Source organism: Larus michahellis, chromosome 7 (assembly GCF_964199755.1).
Source record: "Larus michahellis chromosome 7, bLarMic1.1, whole genome shotgun sequence".
NCBI lineage: Eukaryota > Metazoa > Chordata > Aves > Charadriiformes > Laridae > Larus > Larus michahellis.
In genome coordinates, this window is record NC_133902.1 from 11,951,003 (window position 1) to 11,976,008 (window position 25,006).

Here is a 25,006-nt window from a genome sequence, read left to right on the forward strand (position 1 = left end):
GACACGGGGTACCAAGTCAGGCTGGGAATGGGGATGAGCATCCCCGCTCGCAGACACCCTCCCCCTCCCCCGCCCGACATCACCATCCCCGGACCCCACCGCACCCCGCGGGGGACGCTCCGAGAGCCGGCGAGCCCCCGCCCCGGCCAACAGGTCTGTTCCCCGTGGAGAAGAGGCTGACACCCCCCCCACCACCCCCGGTGCTCCCCATCCTTTTTGGGGGTCTCACCCCCTCCTGGACTCACCCCTCCACCAGCCGGCTCCTCCGCTACAGGTTTGTTCGGCTCCTCTTCCCCCCCCCCCCCCCTTCCACCCCCCCTCCCTCCCTCCCTCCTCCAGATCGCTCCTGGCCGAGTTATTCAAAGGAGGATGGAGGGAGGAGGCAGAGAGGAGAGGAGAGATCTGGGCGGTGAGGATGGAGGAGCCAAAAAAAAAAAAAAAAAAAAAAAAGAAAACCGAAAAAAAAATTAAGAAAAAAAAAAACCCAAACCAAAAACCCCAAACCACCATAAAATGGAAAAAAAAAAAATTAAAAAAATAATTAAAAATGGAATGAAATGAAAGCAGGTAACGCCGAAGAAGGCTGCCGAGTGCGGCGCGGCTGCGGCTCAGCCCCCCATGGCCCCTCGCAGCCCCGGCCCCGCCGCGCTCCCCCCGGCAGCCCCCGGCCAGGGCGGCGGCGGCGCAGCGCCCGCCCGGGGAACACCCCCCGCCGCGGCCCACCTTGCGGCAGGGCCCCCCCGTAACCCCTTCCTCGCCGGCTCCCGGGTGCCAGCCACCCCCTCATCCCGCCCCACCCCACCCCCCCAGCCCCCGCGGGATGCTGCGCGCAGGGGAGGGGGGAACCAGACCCCTCCGGCTGCTCCCACCGCCCGGCTCCGCTCCCTGCCGGGGGCGGCTGGGAAAGGGGCACGACCCCAAATAGCCCACGACCCCTAAGGAATCCCTCCCGTGGAGCTGAGCCCCTTAGAAAGTTGACTCCCCGAAAGCTCTGCAGCTCTCGTTTTAGCCGGGGGGCGGGAGGGGGAAGCTGCCGCTTGGGTTTTTTAGAAACAGCAATGGAGGAGAAGAAACCACGTCTACACGTGGCTCCTGTGCACACAAAGGTGCGCGTCTCCCTGAACCCGGTGTCCCAGCCCAGCCAGCCTGACCCCCCGCTTGGTGCTGAGGAGCGGAGCAGGTAGCTACAAACCACGGACGCCGACAGCTCCAGGGGGGTCCTGGCTTCTCCAGAGTAGTAGAACTTGAAGGAGCGCACCTCTCCTCGCTTGCTGAGCATCACCTTAGGATTCGCAGCTGAGCTAAAACTACCACCACGGATCGTCCAGGAGATACCTTTCCTTACTGCAGTCATGTTCATTGGGTTGCTGGAGCTGGTTGGAGCTTGATTGCCTTTCCCCTTCCCTTTCAGAATGCATCAGAGGCACATGCTCTTTGGATCACTGCCCGGTATCGGCAAACCCACCGAAAAAGCCGTATCTGGGGAATGCTGGACCAGGGTACTTCCAGTGGGGTGAAACTCGGCTAAAGACAATTTAGGCTAAATACATGGAGAGATGTTCTCATGCCAAAATCAGTTGACTGCAGAAGTTTCTCTAACGGGAACCCAAGATTCAACACACGTCGACCAAAACTGCCTTGGTTGGATCCGGGAAACAGCCCGGAGAACCACCCAGCATCTACAGCAACACTCCCACAACTGTGTCAGCATCGAACAAAGCCTTCAGAATAAGTGTCGATTTTATGGCTGAAAGGTGTCTAATCCACATCCTCCTGTGTTGTGCTTTTCTGATGGAAAAATCCTTCCTTCCAGCCTCCTGGGTCATGCCATGCCCGTGCTGGGATTTTACCATCAGAAGGAACATGATCAGGGGCTCAGGGACCTCGGGCCGAGGGATTTTTGCTTTCTCCGCTCCCTACGCAAACTAGAAATCCCATTTCCGTTGGTGTCAGACTGTTTCTACTTCCCCAGCTCGGCCATCCCGCCCAGGCGTGGGCTTTCTGCATCCCCGCGCCCACACCGCTGCCGACTCACTGGGTCCCGGGCCTGGATGGGAATGCAGGAATTTAGCCGTGGTCCAAGTCCCGTATAAATCATCAGGGCTCTGCAGGCCTGGCTACACCCTGCTGTTTTACCATTTTTATTCAGTTATTGCCATTCCTACGTCCAGTGAGAAGATAAATCCTGCTCCCGCAGCGTGGCCCTCAGCACCATCCCTGGAAGCTGAATGATGGGACCGAATTCTGTTTCACAGGGTGAGACTCCGATCGATCGCCTCGTTGTCCTTTTCCTTGTAATCTCTTTTTTCGCTTGATCCATAAGGAAACTTTCACCTGTGACTCCCTCAGCTTCCCCCGGGCTGCTTACGTGAGTACAGTGGGGGCAAAGCCCCTCATTTGCAGAACATTATTCCCTGCCTTTAGCTAATTTCCTTCCCCTCGGCTCTGGAAAACATTAGCCAAAAAGGTTCCAAGTTTCATGGCTGAAAACAGTAGCTGGAAAAGCCATTAGGCTTATGTATTTATTATTAAAAATTGTTAAAGGACCCAGTTCTCATCAATCCCTAAATGTACCCAGAATATCCCCAAACTTGCATCCGCGTAAACAAGACCAGCCAGTGGCCCTTTTTTTTTTTTTTTTTTTTCCTTTTTCTTTGTTAAAATACAGAGCCGAGGGTGCCAAACCCTCTGGTTTTAAGCAGCAAGCCCTCGGTAGCGCGGCGGGTGGCGGGGCGGGGGGGGGGGGGCGGCGGCGGGAAGGCACGCTCGCCAGAAGAGAGGGCTACCTGGGAAATCAGCACCGTGCAGCTCGCGTTACCCTCCCGAAAATGATACGGCGAGAGACAGTATAATGCTAATGTGCCGAAGCAACGCGCTGAAAAATTATGCAAGGCAGGGAAGGCTGTTGTCAGAGACCCGCCTGGCTGCCTGTTGGGGCCCGGTGATAGTTGTCACTGTCAGCGCTGAGCTGTCACTCTAATAACAAGTGGATTATCGCCGGGTGTAATTTGCTATCGAGCTGTTGTACACCAGTCAGGCTGATTTACCTGCGGGGGCCGCCCCGCTCGCCCGGGAGACGCTGAGTGAGCCCCCGGCCGCCGCTGCGCAGCCGGGTCTCCCCTCCCTTTCGGGAGACGGAGGAAAGCGGTGGCCGAAGCGTGGGGTGAGCACGCGATAAATATGGCAGCAATAAATGCGGCGTCCAAGGGGAGGCAGGGCAAGCCAGTCTATGATTTTAGAAGAGGCTGGTGTCTTCAAAATATCCCTTATAACATCCAGACGCAAGGCCTGGAGGGTTAAACTTGGAGGTCCCTCAGATAAGAAAGTCCTCTATTGAAATTAAATAGTTGTTTGGGGTTTTGTTTTTCCAGTGAGGGATGACCCACTGAAATGAAAACTCAAAGAGCTGTAAGGCCCATCGAAGCGAGAGGAGGTCTGTAATTAGTCCCCGCAGTACTGGGGAAGGGGCTTCTGTCCAGACCAATTTTAAACATCCTGAGAAATCCGCGTTCGGCCGCTCCCCGGGGAGGGTTCGGTAACATTTCACAGCCTGGTGGGTCTCACGAGTGGGATCAGTTTTTCAACTTTCAGCCTACATTTTTGTATTGCTTAATTTCATCCCATTATTTCTGACGAAACGCTTTGTGGAAGGCGTACAATTGCTCCCCAGCCTGGATTTTCATGTTTTAATGATGGTTAATTATTCCAGGAGAAACTTTTTCTTTTTTTTTTTAACTTTTTATCCATCTCGCTTTTGCGCTGGCTGCTTTATTCTGAAGTTTAATTAGCGCATTTCAGAACTAAATATCTAAATTAAATCGTTGCCGAGCGAGCTCCGCTCCAGGATTTATGATCGTTGTGCGCAGCCTTTATTGTCCCTGCCAACGCGGACGACTCATTTATTGATGGATGGGTTGATTTGGGCCGGGAGCGAGCCAGCGGGTACCGCGAGGGGAAGGGCTCCGGCGCCGCTGCCTTTCCTCCCCCGCGCCGCAGTGTGGAAGAGGATTAGTTCAACCAGGCCGAGTGCAAGGTCCTACACTTGGGTCGGGACAACCCTCCTTACCAATCCAGGCTGGGGGATGAGGCGATAGAGAGCAGCCCTGCGGAAAAGGGCTTGGGGGCACCGGTGGATGAAAAGCTGGACACGAGCCGACAACGGGCGCTCGCAACCCAGAAGGCCAACGGCATCCTGGGCTGCATCAAAAGCAGCGTGGCCAGCAGATCCAGAGAGGGGATTCTCCCCCTCTGCTCTGCTCTCCTGAGACCCCACCTGGAGCACTGTGTCCAGCTCTGGAGCCCTCAGCACAAGAAGGACATGGACCTGCTGGAGTGGGACCAGAGGAGGGCCACGAAGACGATCCAAGGGCTGGAGCCCCTCTGCTGTGAGGACAGGCTGAGAGAGCTGGGGGTGTTCAGCCTGGAGAAGAGAAGGCTCCGGGGGGACCTTATAGTGACCTTCCAGTCCCTAAAGGGGCTACAGGAAAGCTGGGGAGGGGCTGTTTGCAAGGGCATGGAGCCATAGGACGAGAGGCAATGGTTTAAACTAGAGCAGGGCAGGTTTAGATGAGCCATTAGGAAGTTCTTTACACTGAGGGGGGTGAGACACTGGCCCAGGTTGCCCCAGAGAGGTGGTGGAGGCCCCATCCCTGGAGATGTTCAAGGCCAGGCTGGATGAGGCTCTGAGCAACCTGATCTGGTTGAAGATGTCCCTGCTGACTGCAGGGGGGCTGGACTAGATGGCCTTTAGAGGTCACTTCCAACCCAACACACTCTATGATTCTGTGACGGATGAAGGTGGCAACGATGATGGGTGGAAAGGGGCAGCCTCCAGCTGCCGCAGACCCCGGCAAGGGTCTCGTACAGGCCAGCAGCAGGCTTGGGCCGGGGCAGCGCTTGGCAGAGCCACGTCCCCAGCCCCACCATCTGCCAGGATCCAACGTTTCGCTTCAGCCCCATGGGGGAGATTGGGGCTGGCTGCAAACCTCAGATGTAGGCACAGGTTTGGCACCCGGCCACCCCCTGTCCTGCTGCCTCAGACGCCAAGATTTTGAGTCAAGCTCATCTGCAAATGCTAAAAAAGCTTCAGTTTTGCAACAGAGTCCACCCCAGCGGAGCTCATCATGGAATGAGACCTTCAGGGAGGAGGGGAGGGGGGGAGGGGAACCCAAACCAAACCGAGAACTCCTTTTAATTACATTATCTCAACAACATAAAGCTATAGAGAAATGCGATTACACCCACAAAAATCTGCTCGCTCCCACCCGAGAGGCCAAACTCTTGTGGCTTAGCCGGGGCCAGAAGAACACGCTGGCGAGACGAACGTACGCTTACACTCCTCCCGACAAGAAAGCTTGACATCCAGCGAGCTCGTGCAAGGGGTTTATCTCAAAAAAAGGAAAAAAAAAAAAATAAATAAATCAACAGAAATGCCCATGTGCGAGAGAAAAGCACCTCCTGTTCATGCCGTTGAGCAGACTGGTTTTTACTCTTATTATTTATACAGAGCAGCTCTGGCACGCCGTGTAATAGAGAAATGGATGAGGTTTCAGCCCTTCGCTAGCCCACAAAAATACGACGCCTCTGCGCAGGCACCGCGGGGCAAACAGCCCCAAAGCAAACCCAGAAAACTCACAATGAATTTCCAGCGGGGAGGGTTGGGGGTTTTTTTTGGGGTTTGGTTTTTTTTTTTGTTTTGTTTTGTTTTGCTCTTAGAAAGATAGCCCTGTAATTTAGTGACTCATACGTCCTACATCCTTTGTTGCTTTTCATTTTCGACATCTTTAAGCTGTTTGTGGAGAACGCGCTTATTTTTAGACTTCCCATCAGTGAGAGACATTTTAGCTGGTTCGGAGGGGAAAAGCTCCATTGAGACTTTTGTGTCTGGGGTGTTAACAGGCAAATTTCCTCATGGGAAGATATTTTCTTCCCCCTCCACTCCCCCTTTTTTTTTTTTTTTTTTTTTTTTTTTTTTTAAACTTTTACATCTCACTTGGGATCTGGGCAGTGATTTTAGGGCACAGCCTTTCTTGATGTGCCTGAAGTGGGGTGTCTTAGGGATGCACCGAGGTCTGACCTGGCAGAGGGAGGAGGAGGATGGCTGCAAGGAAAAAAAATCAGACACATGCTGGGGCGTGAAAAACAAACGGGGACCCCAGGATCGCTGATCATCTTCCTCCCTCTTCATTAAACCTGCGCATCTCGAGCCGTGCCCCAGAAAGACTCTGGCCCATGGAGCAGGCTTTCAGCATCCCACATCTGAGCACCAACCCACATCTCTCCCTGCTGGGGCAAAACGTGAGGAGTATTGTAGGTACCTTGGTGAATACAGTTTGTTTTTAAAAAGCACTGCTTTTATTTGGAAAATAAAGGAAATATTCCTTCCCCCCCCAGAAAATTAACTTTGCAAAACAGAAAATGCCTTTTGAGTCGGTTAAGAGATTTGGGGTTGGGTTTACAAAGTCTAACACCTCCTTTCAGTTTGCAGCTCAAAATTATTTTTTGGGGGGCGGGGGGGGGGGGGGGGACGGGACTTTAAAAATAAAATTAAAGGAAATTTCAAAATGAAAATTGGCTCTGTAGCCCTCAAAGCGAGGCATTTCATTAAAAAAAAAAAAAAAAAAGCCCAATCCTGTCTGCTTCTCTTGTTTTTAATTTTAATTAAGTCAATCAACAACGGAAAGGCCTCCAAATGAAAACCACACAGGCACCAAACGTCTCCGAGCCTCCAGATGTGCATTCCTCCACCTTCCGCTGGCGAGCCTGCAGCAGGCACGGCTGTGCGCTGGCTGCCCCGGATTACTCGGGGCACACGCCTCGCTCAGAGACGAGAGCAAGAGACGGAGGGAAGGGACACGTCCTGTTCCTCCGCATGCAAAGGACAAGAGGTGGACACAGGTGTCGTGGTTTTGGCCAAATTGGCCAATGGCCAGCGACAGATGCTCCCCCCCTCCAACCTCTCATGCACGGAGAGGAGGAGGAGGAGAGATAAAGAGATTTACGAGTTTAGAAGAAACTAAACTACTTTAATGAAATATTAATAATAAGATAAAAAGGAAAATAATGAAATAGATACAGTGTGTACAAAAAACCCTATTAAGCTCCCAGGATGATGTCACCGGCAGGCACTGGGGAAGTCCCAGACTGGACTCGGCGACGGGTGGGAACTGTGTTCCAGAGCTGAGATCAGGAACCCACGGATCGGGATCAAAGGCAGATGAACAGACAGGGTCCTCCTCGGATGTCGGCCATTAAAGGAAGAGCGTTGACCCTTTGGATCCCTCAGCTTTTACAGTGAGCATGGGGCAGATGGGATGGAATACCCTGGTCGTCAATTTTGGGTCACCCATCCTGTCCGCTCCCCCCAAAGGTGGGACCCCTCTACGCTTTTCCGCTTCCGACCCTCCAACGGGGCAAATAACGAAATTAGCTGACCTTGGTTGTTACAGCAGGGAGTGTAAGCAAGAGCCTCTGCGTACCATTCCTTGGCACGAACTGTAAACATTGGTCTTATCACTCTGAACAAACCGTTTTCAGCACAACATGCTGTTAATTTCAGAGAGTGAGAAGAGGCCTCGCTAAGAAGTAAAATTACTGAACAGAAAGTTGGTTCTGTTTTACCTCAACCAGGACAACAGGCCATACCCGAAAATGCAGACGGGAGCATCATAGACCTGATGCTGAGCTCTCCGGGCACGTCCTATGGACCCTTTGCTTTGCACTACAGGGGTATTTGGGTTTTCCCAGCACGTTCCCCCCTGAAGCAGGCAGCAGGACAGGAGGAGGCACCGTCCCCGTGGTGTCCCCCGGCGCCAGCTCGCTCCGCAGTGGCACGCGCTGGGCTCGGCCGCGGCACGGTCCCGCACCGGCTGCCAAGCGCAGAACCGGCTCCCGTGCTCAGAAACAATAACGGCTCTTTGGCCAGCTCGAAGGAGCCTTTTCCAGGACGCATTTGTAATTTTGCTGAAAGCCACAGTCCTAATGGATGGCTGGAAATACTCCACGGCTCTCTGGCTGTCACCTCAGCCAGGTGTCACGGGCAGGTCTGAGATACTCAGTCTCTGCTCCGCAGTCTCCCACCATCGTAAGACTCAAGAGTAGGTTTGGAGGTTCGCGGCTCATGTTTTACCTCCTGTCTGCAGCTTTTTCTTTTCAAGGACACATGAGCCAAACCAGCACAACTGTGAGCCCAGTGCAGAGCGCTCTGCTCTGCCCACTACCGGGCCACGGCTTCGTGTTTGCATGAAGCCAGGACTCTGCATCCTCTGGAGGAGCTGCCACCATCTCCCCATCACACGTTTCCACACAGGATACTGCACCCTCCCTCGTGCTACCAGCCTTTTCCCAGCACCCCTTAAACCCAAGGAAGTTTTTCTCCTGCACCTAAAACCCTACATGTGCAACAGGGTAACCGCCAGCGAGGCTCTTGGGCAAACCCCAACACGATGTGCCAACGCAAGCACCAGCTGAACCAACTAATGAAGCAGACAAGGGAGCAACCCCACGGTGGACACCTGCCCATCAGGCCGAGCTCAGGTCTCTGCAAAACCAGCACTACGAGACTTGGCTCCAAGACTGAGCCCCAACACGTCGGTCAGCGGCTCGGGAGCGGCACCTCCGAGAGGAGCTGGCTTGGGGCACGGGCTGTCGCACGGCGAGAGCAAGGCACAAGGATAAATGAGCGCAGGCTGGAGGGTGGACGGTGTCAATAGGATTGGTTTGTTCTATTATTTATCATGCCATATGCCCCGGCACTCGATTCACAAATCTGAGCCATCAGCTGTGAACACCTGTCAAGGAGTTGAGTAATTTTCCAGTTTCTGGGTAGAACGACTGGAGACAATGAGGCTGATTTAATCAGTAAGTACTTAGCTCCAGAAACGTAGTGGCTTAAAAGAAAAATCTCACTATATATATTTTTTTTTTTAAATGAATACTTTTCTAGTTAACCCAGGAAAAAACTCCTTAGTAGATGTATCACAGTACAGTAGCAAGGCCAGTATTAACCAAATGCACGGTGGAAAGGAGATAAACAACACACTGTCCTCCTGCTTGTCCGCAGGAGACAAATTCCCCATTTAGAAAACCTAATAAAAATGTAGTTCTTTTATAACAACTGCATCCAGTGTATATTGTTTCTCTGAGAAAAAAAATAAAATTAAATGTAAGCGACTTTGAAGTCCTCCAATGCCATCAAGAACGTATTTCTTTCCCCCCAAAGTACCTCAAAAGTAGCAAAAACTATGAAAAAAATTAATGACTGCGAACAGCTGAAACAGATGGTCTGCTGTGAATCCCCACAGCCTCATGCAACTGTGAGTCAAGCCATTTTTCAAAACGGTGAAGAAAAAAAAAAAATATTTTTTTTGGGAAAAAAAAAAAAAAAAAAATCGATTTCCAAGACTACCAGGCTTCCAAAAATCCATTTGGACTTCCCAGCTCAGAGCCAACAAAAAAAGGAGGGTTTGGCTTGCTTAGACCCACAGCAGGCCCAAACCCAGAGCGCCCCTTGCCCATGGCGTGCATACAGACGGTCTGGATACGTTCGCTTTCGGCACGGTCCCCCAAGATGTTTCCCCAGGATGAGGTTTTACTCCAGGATTTTTAACTAAGGCTCCGTTAACGCTATCAGATTCTCAATGCACGCACCCGCTGCCAGTGCCGGGCACGGTCCCCACTGCCCACCCTGGGAACCTGTCCACATCCCTCCCACCTCGTCCTCCCGGCACCGACTGCCCTCCGCGAGCACCACCCCACCCCGTGCCAGCTCCCCCCCGTCACGGGGAACGGTTTGAGAGGAGACAGACACTTGCCAGGAGGGGAACTCTGGTTGCCTGCTTCTCTGCTGCGGCTCCTCCTTCTCGCCAGGAGACTCGTCCCCTCGGCCACCTTCATGCTTGGGCTGCCCCTCTCCACGCTCTTCGATCAGCCCCATCAGGCAGATGAGACAGCAGGTTCTGGGTGATGTGCGAGCTCATCATGGGGACATCAAAGTCGGCAGTGTGACTCTGTAAGGAAGGGACAGAAACTCAACTGCACGCACAGTACCACTTTATCATTTATTTAAACTCGATCTTTCAATAATTCATGCCAGCCTTTCACTGTGTAGCAGGACAACAATGGCAGGAGCGCGGCAACGCAGGCAGTGGATAACCACATCTGGAACAGATGTTCAGTTCTAAATAAAAGCTGGTTTCGCAGAGAATGTTAAATGCCATGGGAATAGTGTGCTTTGGGACACAGCCCTGCTCCTTCCAGGGGGCAACAGCGATTTGCTCATATGTTTTGCAAGGCAGAGCTGGCACAGATCAAATGAAACAGCCAGGGCTGGCTCAGCTGCAGCCCAGTAGTCACGAGAGCACAGACCTGCAGCGTCCACAGGCGTCTCCTCCTCGGAAGCGCTGGGCAGGTGCTGGTGCGGCAGTGCCGAGCGTGAATGCGCGATGCCACGAGTCCCTTGTGTGCTCCGTGTCCACGCCCACCAGCCTGGAGCACGTCAGCACAGGGGTCCCTGCATGCAGCCGAGAGCGTGCCCACCTCCCTCCCATGGAGATAGCCCGCTGTTCCTAGGAGTGAGCTGGGTCCAGCCGGTGCCCCCGTGTTTCAGGGATGTGGGTGCAAGCACCCTTGCGCAAGAGGAGGAGCCGGGGCAGCCTTGGCTCTTCCATGCTCTTGCCAAGAGCCGCGCAAGTATCTCTGCAGGGCACCCGCCTGCGCTGGGTACACCCAGCCCCCGAGAGCCCAGGCAGGGTGTCCCTTTCAGCAAGCATCTCTTCCCCAGTGGTGACACAGGAGACCTCTGACCAACACCACCCGCGCTGCGTCACTAAGCACCTGTCCATCGTCACACACCACCTGCTGCACCATTGTCGTTCAAAAGACATCTGCAAAGCTCATTTCCCACCACTGTGGACGTGCCTCTCCACAGCTCCCCCTTCCCTTCTGCATCCAAGACAAACCAGTGCCTCCACTGCCAGGACGCATCGTGGCTTGTACCTGGTTGACCCATCATCTCTCATTCCCATTGGGACATCAACCCATGCCTTCAACCAGCCAGCAATGTCAGCCACTAGCAGGCTCTCCTTACACGTTGAACAAGCACTTTGTTCCTTCCCCTGTGCTGGCCCTTGCGCCCGGGCAAGGGCTCCCAACCAATCCACATATGCACCTTTTTATCCTTCCCGAAACCACCTCCATGAGAGCGTGAGCCTGCTGGTGCCCTGGGCTGTACCCTCCTTGTGCCAGCCGCCCATACCTCTCTCCTCTCCCGTGCCCATCTCTCACCAGCCGTCTGGCCTCGCTCTCCTCCTACATTGTTTTTAAGCACTTTGAGGCAAGAACTTATTTGCCATTTTCGCTGCAATTGCCCAGCACCTAACGCACTTGAGGCCTGACCTCCCAGGTGTACTATTATCAGTACTATTATTACTACTACCACTGTTATTACCAACTCTCCGAGGCTCCACTTGGGGTCTTGACATGGCCCTTACATTTTTTGGACTCCCTCATTTACCTCTGCGTTTTGCAGCACCTCCTCTGATAGCCGGACTCTACTCTTTCTCCGAATAGTGCAAATTTACAGATGGCTTTTATTGCGAATTTTGTTGCTAATAGTGTCTTGCTCTTACTCTTAAATGTGAACCCTGCACTTTACCCTGCTAGCCGAACACTTAATGCCAGTAAGAAACTGTCTTTTTTTTTTTTTTTCTTCTAGTTAACGGCTGATCTTCCAGATTGATTGGATAATGAAATAAGTAACGACATCAGGAGCCCATTAATCAGTAGTGAGCAGAGAATAACACAGAGTGCAAGACTGTCAACTGCTCCTGAAGGACAAGCTAAGGGGAACTGTGAGGAAATGGTGAAACCACTCAAAATCTGGTCCCCTGCTCTCCATGTCTTCTTTATTTCCTCCTTAAAGTGGCTGACAGTCAGTTCTGGCAGGATTCCTGGTGTGGGGGACCCAGACTTGTGCCAGGAAGTCTGCTGTCCACATTAGGCCCCAGTACCCAGGAGGTTCCCATTACGTTCATGGTCTTGCTGGATTTCACACATAGCAGGAACTCGCATTCCGCAATTTCTCCCACTCCCTGGTACAAGGCATGAAAAAAGAGGGAGGAATCCAGGAGGGCCCCTCTCTACAGTCGCATTATTGGTGGTGGCAGAACGCAGCTCACACCTCCAGGGGGACTTTCCCCCGTGAGCCTGTTCCCGCTTGAGCTATGTTTCCCCAGGAGCATCCGCAGGAGGAAAGGGCACGTTGTGTTGGAACAAGCGCTCGCAGCTGTCATGCCAGCGGGTGTGTCACAGGAGATGCTAAAGTAGAGCTCAGAAACAAGCGTCTGAGCCAAGTCACCCCTCGGAGGGAGCAGCCAGCAGGGTCACAGTCAAGAGCGCAGGCATCTCTATCAGCGCAGAGGCTGATTTATTAGTCTTGCTGTGTATCTGCACCCACAGCAAATGTGGTACCCCTGGGGCCCAGTGTCTTCAATCCACATTTATAAATGTGTCTCCCAAGGGACAGCTCAGCTGCATGTAACGCAGCTGATGACCACTTCCCTCCATCTTTATGCAAGGTACCAAGAGGCATAAGAGAGGTGTCCTAGGAAGAGAGTCATCCTGGTTAAATGCCATCCTGAGCTGCTGGGGACCTTTCCCCATATGGAGCCACAAGTGCTCGCTCTGGGACAGAGGAGGACCATGAAGAAGATAACCTTAAAAAAAAATATGGCTGTCAAAAAGACAGAAATGATCCCCTTCTTAATCCCCTGACTAGGGCACCTCCTCCGTATTCACCTTCAACCTGTCTCCAGCTACCCCGGTGAGGCTGGGAACATGTCCCTGCCTTGGCGGCAGCTGCCTCGCTGAAATGGTTAAGTGGGAAAGCATTTGCAACCCAGCCGCCTTGGCTGGCCGAGCACTGCAGTGCTCCTGGCCCCAAGTTTACTTTCCTCTTTCGCTTCTTGCTCTCTCGTGCCAAGTGTAAGGATCTGGCCCGTTCCGCAGCCCACTTTGCCAGCGCGAGCGCAGTGACTCATTCAACAGCTCTTCATCACAACACATTCTTTCAATGGGACTTCAGTTTGGATGGCACTTGTCTTCAAAATCTGATGCTGGAGAATGGCAAGAAATGCATAAACATGGGCAAAAAGCAAAGAGCCGGGGAACAGCGGGGTTGGGTCAAAACTGATGGGGTGAGACTAATTTTCTTTTCGCTTCCACCGGCAGATAACCAATTTTGCTAATAAGAGGAGAAACCCAGCCCAAAGGAAAAAGAAAGGTCCTCACATCACTTCTTCCATCAGGCTGACACCTCTTCATCTTGGGGAATTTAACATCTGTTATACAATTCAGAGAACATGTGGTTATTTTCCAGGCTTATTAATAGCTCAAACCCCAAGACTTAAAATGAAAATCAGCAGCTGCTCCAGACTTCACCTCTCAGAGTAGTTGAGAGCAGGTACAATGACTGGCTGGGGGTCAGGGCTTTCAGTCACTCCAATGCTCCTCGTTACAAGCCATCAAGGACACAGCTTGGACTGTGTCTCTGATGCTGAGACATCTGGATTTCCAGATTTTCCTCAACACTTCTTTCCTTTCACATCTCATTTTTCTTTCCCGCGGAGGCAGAGGAGAGGGGAGAGGATCACAGAGATGAGAGCGGGCTGGAAGAGCGCAGGCGGGAGGGGAGGGAGATCGTGCATCATCATCTCCTTCATACACAGAGCACTTCCATTCATAGGGCACTCTGTAACATCCAAGATGACTAACATGGCTTACAGGCACTTTGATGCAAGGGTTATTTTTTTTAATGCATACGTTGCCCTCCAAGTTGGAGAACAAGCTGAAGAAATGCACTTGGCACCTGGAGTAGCGAGAATGTTGTTTGTAGCTTGGGCTGCTCTGTTCCTGGTGGGGATGGAAGCACACCACCATGGACATACATCTTCACCCAGTAATAAATGCCTCAAATGCTCCCTCATGGTATTTTCAGATAGGATTCAAGATGGTTGATAGCCTTGGGAATGGTGAGGCTGTGGCTGAGTCAAACACATGTGTATATGGCTGTTCCCAAAACACCCAGCCTGCAGCTCCTATGTCGTATCAGGCAACAGTAAAGGCAAAGTCCCCCAGCCCTCACCATCTCCAGCCCATCTAAGCATCAATGAACAATACAGGGTCATGGAAATGATCTTCTCGTTCTCTTGATCTTCTCAAGCAGAACTTGAAGTTCAGCTTGATCCAACCCTAAATTCATGTGTGGCTTTAAGCCAATGAAGAAAAAGCAAGTCTGACAAAAGACGGTGACTAATGCAAAACACTTAATTTGCTGGCACTTCATAAAGGCCAAGAACATTTGACAAGAAAGGCTAAGTTCACCAGACACCACTGGTTGATGTAGGGAGAAGGTGTCTGTGATGTGCCCTGTTCAGCTGTGAGCTCCACTGGTCTCCGACATTCAAGCGAGAGGCAGGTGACCCGCGCCCAGGAGCACAGCTGGCCAGATTCAGAACAGCAAAGTGCATGGCCTAAACATCAGGCTATCAGAAATCAGGAGCTGGTTTAGCTCCGGTTATAAAAAAATACTTAAAAACTCACTAGGACAGAGAGTAGAGCTCATATATCTTGTCCTACCAGGAAAAAACCCAGACAGTAGGTTGTTATTTCTTCATGTCCAGTGTGAATACTCAACTATTTACACAGTGTGAAGCAGCAGCAGGAGAACTTAAGGGAAACCCACCCAAGGACATGATACAAGCCTGGAGGTAACTCCACTAGGAAGCAAAAGTCCTTGGCTCAAGACCTTCTTTCAAACTGAGAGATGCTTTCAGACAACACATCCCACCTTCTGACTCACTGCTGGATCAAAGACTGGCGTGCTTCCCTGACCCCAGAGACTGCAAATCACAATCTTTATGTAGTCAAGAACCACAAGACATCTGCTATGCCCCAGGAGAGCTGGGGGAAGGTGGTTGTAGACAGGACCCACTCTGCAGCCTGAAGCTGGGTTGGGTTTGTGGCAATTGAGGCATTTCCAGCAGACCTTGCTGCCTTGTTTACTCCCAGCCCTGAGATGTGGGTTACCCAGGTCTCCACTCCACCCCCTGGAGAACATCCCATCCAAACCAAAATGTTATGCTAAAAATAAAAAAATAAAAAAGAAATTCAGTAAACCATTCTCCTAACTTGGAATTCACCAAATTGAAAAACTGCTTCAGCTGATCGAAAAGTATGCTTTCAGACCAAAACCAGGAGGTACCATTTTGGCAGAGAGAGAGAGAGAGAGCCGTCAGCTTCATCATACACGGATGACATTTTCTTTTTTCCTCCCTGTAGCTGCCTTTTTCATCCCCACCCAGCCAAAAAGTTCACGCATATTTACTTTCAGCAGCACTTTGTATTTTTCTTGTCCACCAGGCCATGCTTAGCTTATCTGGCCGCGTGGATCTGTAACAATCATTTCTCATTCCTTTCTCTGTACCTGGGCTGATCCTGTAAAGCTTTTCTGGAAGAACTTTGACAAAAATATTGTTACTCTATAAATCCAGGCTTGGTGGGATTCTTGCATGAGATCTTCCATTCCAGCTGTTCATTTTTTACCTTTATATACTATTCTCCAAACCTGCAGGGCACCAGTTCTGGGGTCAATTGGATGCAACTCAGTTTTTAGCATAAATGCAGAGCCGCAGGATACTAGGGAAGGAGTGTGCTGAGTACTCAAAAGCTCTTCGAAATTTAGAAAGCTTCTAATTATGACTGTTACCCAACAAGGACTGCGCGCATTGTTCACAGTCTTTAGAAAAAGCAAATGGCAACATCAAAAAAATTATAAATCGAGGATTTGGAGTAAATGGCCTCCTGTTCTTATTGTGCATTTGCCACGCAATGAAAGAAAAACAGGAAAGAGTCTTGCCAAGGTATGGAGAGGGGAAAAAAAACCAAAACCAACAACAACAAAAATGAAAGGGATTTTGTTGGCAGAACTTGCAAATTATTACTGCTCCCTTTCACCCAACTTCCTTAACATAATTGCTGTGTGCTGCAGCTAATTCGCCAGAGATGCTTCTGCTGCGAAGGTGGAATCACCTTGTGGAGACAAAGCTGCTTCCGTCCTCAAAGACTCAACCCGGAGTGCAGACAACAGCGAGGGAACCAAAGAGAAACAGAGTTTAGGTCAAAATCTGGCACAGCTGGATCTAAGCTAAGCTTCAGTAGGTATTTATAAGGATGGCTAGGCTGCAAGTCCAATGAAATAACTGTAGAACAGCAAGTAGTTATTCTGAACTCAGAGCTACAGTCTCTGTCAACCAAAGAGTGCACAAATCAAGACCTTGACGTGAAAGAAGTGTCCGGACTTAACTGGATGGTGCTCAGTAGTTATCTGAGCATGCAGATACGCTCATCTGTCCAGCTAAGGAGGCCTCTCCAAACACATTTCACATCCTACTCCTGACCTCCATAGCATCAGCTCCCAGTTATGGGGGCTACAAAGCCAAACTCAACCCCAGCCCACACCACTACCACTTATGATAGCACCTACTCAGCAGGAGAGATTCAGAAACGAAACATCTGGTCAAGAACAGGCTTTTTAGGTTGTGGCAGAGATAGATCTCCTCCATGGTGAGTAAAACAGAACCAGGAGCCAAAGTGGGTCTAGTGCAGGCAGTGCCCTCACCAACAGAGGGCCTGCAGGATCGGACCTTGATAAGCAGAACTGAGTGCCAGGAACAGGGTACCGCCACAGTCCCAGACAACATAGGAATTAGGTCCAAGGTCCACCCAAGGTGCTCAGTCAGGAGCAGATGGGACTGGAAACAGAGTTACAGTGTAGGTCTAGAGGCCATTGAGGAGGCAGGGTGGGAGAAGATCTACCTGCAAAATAAGTCTGAGGTCCTTCCAGATCAACCAGACACCAGCACACCTAAAGCACAAACAGGGTCTAAAGGCCCAGGGATGAGCTTAAATGGGCTCCTGGACCGTGGTGAGGGGTGTGAGTGGGACCCAGGTGAGGCTACTTAGGGCAATTCGTGCCCTCAGGGCTCCGATAGTGTTCAGGCTTGATCCCAGTAATCAGAAACATGGTGGGACTGAGCTTCAGGCATTGAAAACTAAAAACCTTTTCACCTGTCCTGGTATCTTAATAGTGCTCCTCTCAAAGTTGTTCTGTGCTGTGGTGAGAGCGAGCTGGTGTGTGTTACACCACCAAGCAGTTGGTGTTCCTGTTGAAATCAGTTGGAAAGCAGAGAGAACCATCCTGGTGTGCTAGATCCATGCACGCAGCTTTGCCCGGGCTCGAGAGAGCAAATATGGGTATTTATAAAAACAGCAGTGCATTTGCTTAACCTCAGCCTGTGCTCATGTGCCATTGATTTAAGTTACTTCACTTGAAGTTACATGTTTTTTCTAAATCAGGACTTTGCTAGCGGCTCTTGAGTTCTGTAAAACAACTTTCTCCATGCATATGTTGTTTTTCAGCAGCACTTTGAGACATTACTTGTCAAAAGGCACTTCATTTCCCCAACCTACATATGTTAAATAAATACTCCATAAAGCATAGGATGTATATTAGAGTCAAATTTGCTTTCAAACACTCTTGGTTTTTTGGTAAACAAAACATGTTCTGTTTTAAAGCTCCGAATCCAGTCTTACCTCATGCAATATCACTGTGCAAAAGTTTTCTTTTGATTATACATCTTATTAACTGTGCTCTTGTGTGTTCTCCCCCTCTCTCTCCTGTTCTACTTACTGTGAAATACAACCCAGTCGTCACTTGCCCAGCGCTGTAATTTTTATCAACATTTTTCTGCGAGATGTTAGTGAAACTTATTTAAGGCTGACCCCGACAACCATACTCATTTTCCTTCAAACGTTTCAATTACTGCTTAATTTAGGCCCGCGTGAATAGTCCTGCCGCCTCTAATGTGACCATTGCCACAGTGATGCAGCAGAAGATCCTTCAAAACGAAAGGGTCTTTTTAATTGTCCGTCGAAGCGTTGATGTTAATACTATGACTTCATTCAATATGGGGGATTCTACCTCTAAATAGTTTTATTGCTTTCTGGAGATGTGGCTTAGCCAGGTGGGAAAATAATAGGTCAAGAAGCTACACAGGGGCGGTGCAAAGGGCCGGCATCCAGGTTGCCCCAGCGGCCCTGTCTTCTGCTGGCCAGTAGCTCTAGAGGCGCTACAGGCGATCTCCAACTGGCATCACTGAGTTTGGGGAAGTGGGAACCAGCTACACTTGTTGCTGAGTGATCAGTCCCATCCACAATGCAGAGCGGTTGCCTCCAATGTTTTTGCCGCTGCTGGAAGCCAAAACACAGGGATACCCGCTTGGGTGGGGGCATCAATCCAGCCGTCACCCAGGTTTTGTTGGAAAAGGGCTGACTGGTGGGGATCTGGGGTGCCAGGACACGCGCTGGGTAGGCGAACGACCAGCGTATCTCGTTTGAGGCATGACCTTTACAATAAGGTTTGGACATAATAAAAAACTATTAGAGCTAAAATTATTGACTCTAGAAGCAGAAAAATAACTCTCAGTTTGACTCCGAGATGCCCACGGCCTGTTCAAGATTTCAGCATTGCTCATATGACCTTAAATATATATATACACACACACTATATATACACCCACTATACTATCGTATATATATGGTGTGTGTATATATATACAGGCGATATATAAAGTATATTAAAAATGTAGAAGCTGCTTGAAAAGAAACAAAAAAAAGGAAAATTTAAAAACTCTGTCTTGCAAGCCCGGAGCGATCACGCGCTGCCAAACCAACCAGAGTTAAAAGGAGCAAAGTCTGTGCAGCTACACAGCGGAGTAGAAGAGTTAAAAGGCGTTTCTCAACCAGCACAAGTCACGTTCAAGGAGGAAATAGATCCCCGAACGTGATAAATTGCATGGAGAGGAACAATATGGCGGGCCAGAAAGGGTTTTGGACAACAACTTGGTAGAGACGTAAGAGGTAACACGAAAACCTCCTCAGAAACACTAAGGGGAAGGAAGTTTGCCAGGGAGGTGGTGTGGCTGATAGATGATCGCTGAATAAAAAGCATACTCGGGAGAGACAGGTCATAGCAGAAAGGTTAAGTGATTTGTTTGCATTGGTTTTCATTATGAAGGAGATGGGAAAAGAAGGCAGGAAACAAAGATAAACAATCTGCTTTCATAATGAAAGCAACTTCCTATTGTAATCCCAGGGAGACCTGTAAAATAGATCTACTCATTTACTAAGAAATTGTCTAGGGACTGGAGGTGTGTGAGGAGTGAGACGACAACATTTATTAATGATACAAAATTAATCAGGATAATCAAACCCAGGATTGGTTGCAAAAAAAAAAAAAAAAATCTCTCAAAACCCAATGTCTGAAGAATAGAGAAGAGCTGAATTTCAGTGCCAATCAGCGCAAAATAATGCCCACGGGAAAAATAGCCTGCGGTCTGCCCGCCAAACAGCGAGCTCTGAACCGGCCACTGCCATTCAGGAACACGTTACTGGGGGGGAACACGGGTAGCACTCTGAAAACATCCACCCCAGGTTCAGCATAGCCACAGGTAAATGTGATGCGAGAGATTTCTGGCAAAGACACAGAGACCAAAAATTGAAACTACGCCATTGTCTGCACCCATTGTGCACCTTCACGATGAATAAATTTCTGCTCAGCGCTTTTGCAAAAGGAGATAACGGAACGGGGAGGGAAGTGAGCGTGGACAGAGAGCGGCTTCTGCACGAAAACAGACTAACACATTAGGGCCCTTTGGTCTGGCGAAGAGGTGGTTGAAAGGGATGGTGGGGACACATATTAAAGTAGAGTTTTATCATACCCTCAACATCCTGGAGAAAGCGAATAAAGAAAAAATACTTGCCGTGTCTCACGGCACCAGACCTAAGAGGTATCCATTGAAATTACCAAGAGAAGACATTAAAAAAAAAAAGTCAAAGGAAGTATTTTTGCAAATAGTGCACAATTACGTTGTAGAATTTTTCCTGGAAGATATCGTGGTGCTCGAAAGAAGCAATAGGTTCAAGGAGGAACAAAATAGTGCACTGAAACAGAGACAGACGCAGCCTTCAGCACAGAAGTTTCCGCGAGTGACTGAGAGAAGCTGGGAAGTAAGAGAAGGAATATGCTGCTCTTGCCCTCCTCCAGGGTGTTAGGTGAGGGGAATTTTCCCTCACTATTTATAGAGGCTGTGGCAAAGCATAGGGGTCCCATACCATTGCCCTGAGTCTGTGGCTTTTTTTTCTGCTGACAGAGAAGAAAATGTTTCCTCCTGTACCTGCTGGACACTGAGACCTGGAAGACATTCTCCATCAGACTGCAGCAATTTTATGTGGATCACATTTTTGACATAAAGCATTCAACTAATGGTCAAGAAAAAGCCTGGTGAATCATCAAACGTGACCCTGTGCTTTGCACAGAGCAGGTTCTTTTCATAATTCACACTATTAAACTCAGCTAATCTGTTCTTTAAAATCCTCTATGGTGAATCTGACTTAGGCACATTACCACAAAAAATAAATATCTTTTTTTTTCATGGACTTCCGCGGGCTTGTCTTCAAGAAACTGCACAGCAAAGATGGCTACTCTGCCTCGTCACGTACTTTGATAGCATTGTCCTTATTGATTCATGTTCCCAATAAACCAGGCACCCCTGGCAGGCCCCAGAAATAGTCGAGGGTCTCAAGGACCTGGAGAATGCCCTTGTCCCACCAGCTGTCCTCACCAAACCCTGGTTTCTCCCAACCTGCTGCAGCCACAGCTTCTGCACACCATGGCTTCCTGCCCTGGTAGTGGCTGCAGGAGGTGGTAGGAAGGGGAAGAGGGAAGCCACCATGGCAGACTGGTTTCTCCAGGTGCCAGAAGAAGACCTGGTGTCCTAGTGCTAGACCAAGAGCCTGCTGTGCTGTACAAACATGTGGTTTGCATCGCAGCATTCTGTTCTCCACCCCTGCTGGGGGACATATCTCAGGATCAGGGGAATACCAGCATGTGCCTCCAGCTTTATACTTCCTTCACGGCTTCCTCTCACACGCCCTGCCATTATTTTTATAAACAAGCCCTATTTTCCTCAAGTTTTTTTCTCTAGCAGCACGTGTGACCGCATGTATGGCATACCTACTGGGGACAGTCCATATGACAAAGACAGGGCCATAGACAACGTTGTGTTTCTTTACAAAAAGCCCACTGCCAAGCTCTGTTCTCTGAAACGTGGTTTGATTTCACTTCAAAACCACGTATTTCTGGAAAAGCCCAGAGCCTTCCCCTCCCCTTCCATTCCCGTACCTTCTGACAGCAGTGCCCATGAAGCACTACACTATCTGCTTCCCTCTCCCAAAAAGCCAAACCATCAATCAAAAGAAATCAAATGTGGCTTTTGGAGATCCAAGTGTTCCTCGTGTCAGCCAGGCCAAGTCAGAGGCGTACTGGTGCTCAAGAAGATGACCATGGGTCTTATGCCAATGTGACAGCAGACTGAAGCACATGCAGACCGTGGTCTGCAGCCCCACAATGGGTCCCAGGCACTCCTATGCCGTCTTGTTCATGGATATTCATGGACACAGAGTGGCTACTCTCATGCCATCCTACCTGGGACATTCTCATCTGGACACTCATCATATGATTGACAAGGCTTGGCCACACCAGTGCTTTTGGCAATTTGCAGCTGAACCTGGACCACCCTTGAGCAGTTTGGGAGATCCATCTCTGACCCAGAACAACGTCTGCTGGGTTTTTAATAGCTGACATGGGGCAAAACAAGGTCAGTGTTACCAAAGGGGTCAGCGGGACCGTTCAAGTTTTCTTGATGCCTCTGGCTGCTCTGAGCCTGTCTAGAGCTATAATTGTTTTCTCAAGCATTACATGAGACCCGAGGTGAAGCCCCTCTTGTCTTTTGTGCCACAAACGATATAAGCCCATGTCACTTCATCATGAAAACTCTTGTTGAAGTTGCACAGTTCAGCTAGGTTGTAAAGTGCAGTGACAGTATTTTCCGCAGATCCATCTTCTCCTTGTGCCCCGGAGAAAGCTCATATCTCTCATAAATGACATTTCAGGGGGGAATAAAATATTTATCAACCTTCCCAATGACAGCACTGTACGATTTTGTTTCTTCAATCAGCAGGTCACAGGACAAAATTGCGCCTTCAGTCTGTGGTTCAGTCTGATGGAGAAAAGAATCCACCTACGTTTCATGTGGCTTGCTTTTCAAGGGTGGGTGAGGATTATCTAAAATGCCCGAAGCTTCTTTTCCCACTCCATACGGCCACCAGAAACTCAGAAAGCAAATGGCCATGGGGCTGGGCTCCATCAGGTGGGAGCAGTGGGTCTCCTGGCTGTGTCTTTCACCCCAGCGGCCCCACCTAGGCCCAGGGTGCTGTGCCAAGGATGGAGACTGTGTCCCGCAGCTGCACGGGCTCCTGCCCTGTCAGGTTTTCCACTGGATTTTTCTCTGATGTTGGATTGGCTAGGATTAGTCCTACTGCTGTTATTTGCATTACAACAGATCTTGGATCTGCAGATTTTGTTCCAGAATACGGGGGTTTTGCATTCAACCTCATTGAAAGGAACTTATAAAGGTAAGAGTTCTGCATAGAATCATAGAATCATTCAGGTTGGCAAAGACCCTTGGGATCATCGAGTCCAACCATCAACCCCACTCTACAAAGTTCTCCCCTACACCATATCCCCCAACACCACATCTAAACGACTCGTAAACACATTCAGGGATGGTGACTCCACCACCTCCCTGGGCAGCCTATTCCAGGGTCTGACCATTCTCTCAGTGAAGAATTTTTTCCTAATGTCCAGCCTAAACCTACCCTGCTGCAGCTTCAACCCATTCCCTCTTGTTCTATCACCAATTACCTGTGAGAAGAGACCAGCCCCAACCTCTCGACAATGTCCTTTCAAATAGTTGTAGAGAGGGATGAGGTCTCCCCTCAGCCTCCTCTTCCTCAAATTAAACAGTCCCAGCTCCTTCAATCGCTCCTCATAAGATTTATTCTGCAGGCCCTTCACCAGCTTCGTTGCCCTCCTCTGCGCTCGCTCCAGCGCCTCGATATCTCTCTCACATTGAGGTCCCCAAAACTGGACACAATACTCAAGGTGTGGCCTCACCAGCGCTGAGCACAGGGGAACAATCATCTCCCTACCTCTGCTGGTCACACTGTTTCTGATACAAGCCAGGATGCCATTGGCCTTTCTTGGCCACCTGGGCACACTGCTGGCTCATGTTCAGCCGCTTGACAATTAGAAGCCCCAGGCCCTCTTCCATGGACTGTATGTGTAATGCCAAGCGGCAACGTCACCCTAATAAAAGCTTCTTGGCACCGTCACAACCCACGCATTACAGCACGTTAACATGTGTAACACTCACGTGTTGTAACAACATCATCTCCCTCACCAGGCTGTTGGCCCCAGCCGAACTTCTGCCCTTCCCAGGAGCCACCAGCGAGGAACTGATCCCTCCCTGTGCCAACACGCTCCCGCTTTGTCCTCCCCGGCACGGCTGCAGATCTGGGGGGTTCTGTGGTGTCAGCGGTGTTGCACATCGTCACGAACAGCAAGCGTCCATGGGGCAACCAGGCTCAGCGTCTCCTCCACGAGGATGTCTGTCCTGTAGCACAGCAGCTTTCTTCTTAAACCCTCGGAGACCTTTACTCTTCTCAAGTTAATCCTTCCCCAGCATTACAGGCTGTTTTGCCACAGTGTATTTATGAGGGAGTAAAAAGAAAAATACATTTTAAACAGATTCCCGTTTCATTTACAGGTCTGCATATGCCAGACCATTCCTGTCGTAGTCTCACAGTAGAGCTTCCAGGACAAACCTTTGCAAAATCCCCTGGGGGCATCCCACCAGCTCCCAATAAAGCATCTGCAGCTCCTAAAGGCTTATTAATCTGCTTTCAAACAGCGCCTCGGGCTCCCAAAGTGCTTGGGCAGTTCTCAAACTGGAGTCGATGCTTCGGTTAGAGCCAGAAGTAACTCAGAGTAATTCAGTTCCCGAGCAGAGCAGGTCGCAGCGCAAAAGGATTTAAAGGGTGAGACCCGTATCAAGCTCAGCAACATGTACACGGCTTTCTTGAAGACCTGCTTTCAGGGATCCCCAGGGCTTCTGATACAATTTGGCTTAACTTTGTTTAAAGATCAGCCTCTAGCAGACAATTGATTTTTGGCAGTCTCTGGGTGGCCACGGAAAACAAGGTTTACATTGTCTGTGCAGCCTCTTACCTCCTTCCATTAAAATGTAGGTTTTAAATAACACACTGAAAGTAGCTTATGTTCAAAGGGGAAAAACGTATCCCGAAGGAATTAAAACAAAAAAAAAAAACCAAGCTAAAAAATCAAAGAAGAAAATGCCGCAGCAGATGGTGGATTAGCCTGCTCCGAAAGGTTACCTGAATCCAGCTAAACCGTCCAGATGATCAGCAAAGATGACCAGACCACCAGCATGATCCACATCTGGATCCCGCCGGGTCCCCTGGATGTGACTGCTCACATCCCTCCAGCCTGACGTGCCACGCTAATGTTTATATCTCAAACGCTGCGCTCAATAACTGTGCAATTTCATTCATGTGATACATTTTTACGATTTAAGACCTCTGTAGAATTTTATGACTGTTTTTAATTTATCACACTAATTCAAACTCTAACACCCTGCCAGAGACGTAGAATGGGGTTGACATACGTCCCTTGCTCTGAATAGAATATATTAGACTCTAACAGCTAGAAAGAGTAAATTTAGGTTTTATCTCAGTCAGATCCATTTTGGTCCCTTCCTGCTCCAGATATCCTGCTATTCTTCTTTTGTTTAAAGGTGGCTGGTGAAGAAAAAGCAAAAATGAGAGCTATGCCTTTTGTGTTTGCACTCTTTCCAGTCTACGGAGCAAAGGAAGTGGGAAAGGTTATTACCTACAATAAAAAAAGAATTATTTTTCTGCTTGTTCTTCAGAAATTCAGGTCTTGTTTGCACTAGGAAAATCTCAGATGGTT

General features: G+C 49.7%; 1 protein-coding gene across 5 annotated transcripts in view; it reads right to left on the reverse strand.

The window, feature by feature from the left end:
* Window positions 1-25,006, reverse strand: part of CALN1 (calneuron 1) — a 165,057-nt gene that overhangs the window by 136,640 nt on the left and 3,411 nt on the right. For 2 of the 5 annotated variants that reach the window (XM_074594795.1, XM_074594796.1), the window contains exon 2: window positions 9,813-10,007. In XM_074594795.1, coding sequence (XP_074450896.1) covers window positions 9,813-9,934 — 122 coding nt within the window. In that variant the 5' untranslated portion in view covers window positions 9,935-10,007. Of the gene's footprint in view, window positions 1-245; window positions 643-9,812; window positions 10,008-23,390; window positions 23,709-25,006 lie in introns of those variants that run through there. The other 3 variants (XM_074594793.1, XM_074594797.1, XM_074594798.1) reach the window with 3 other exon arrangements.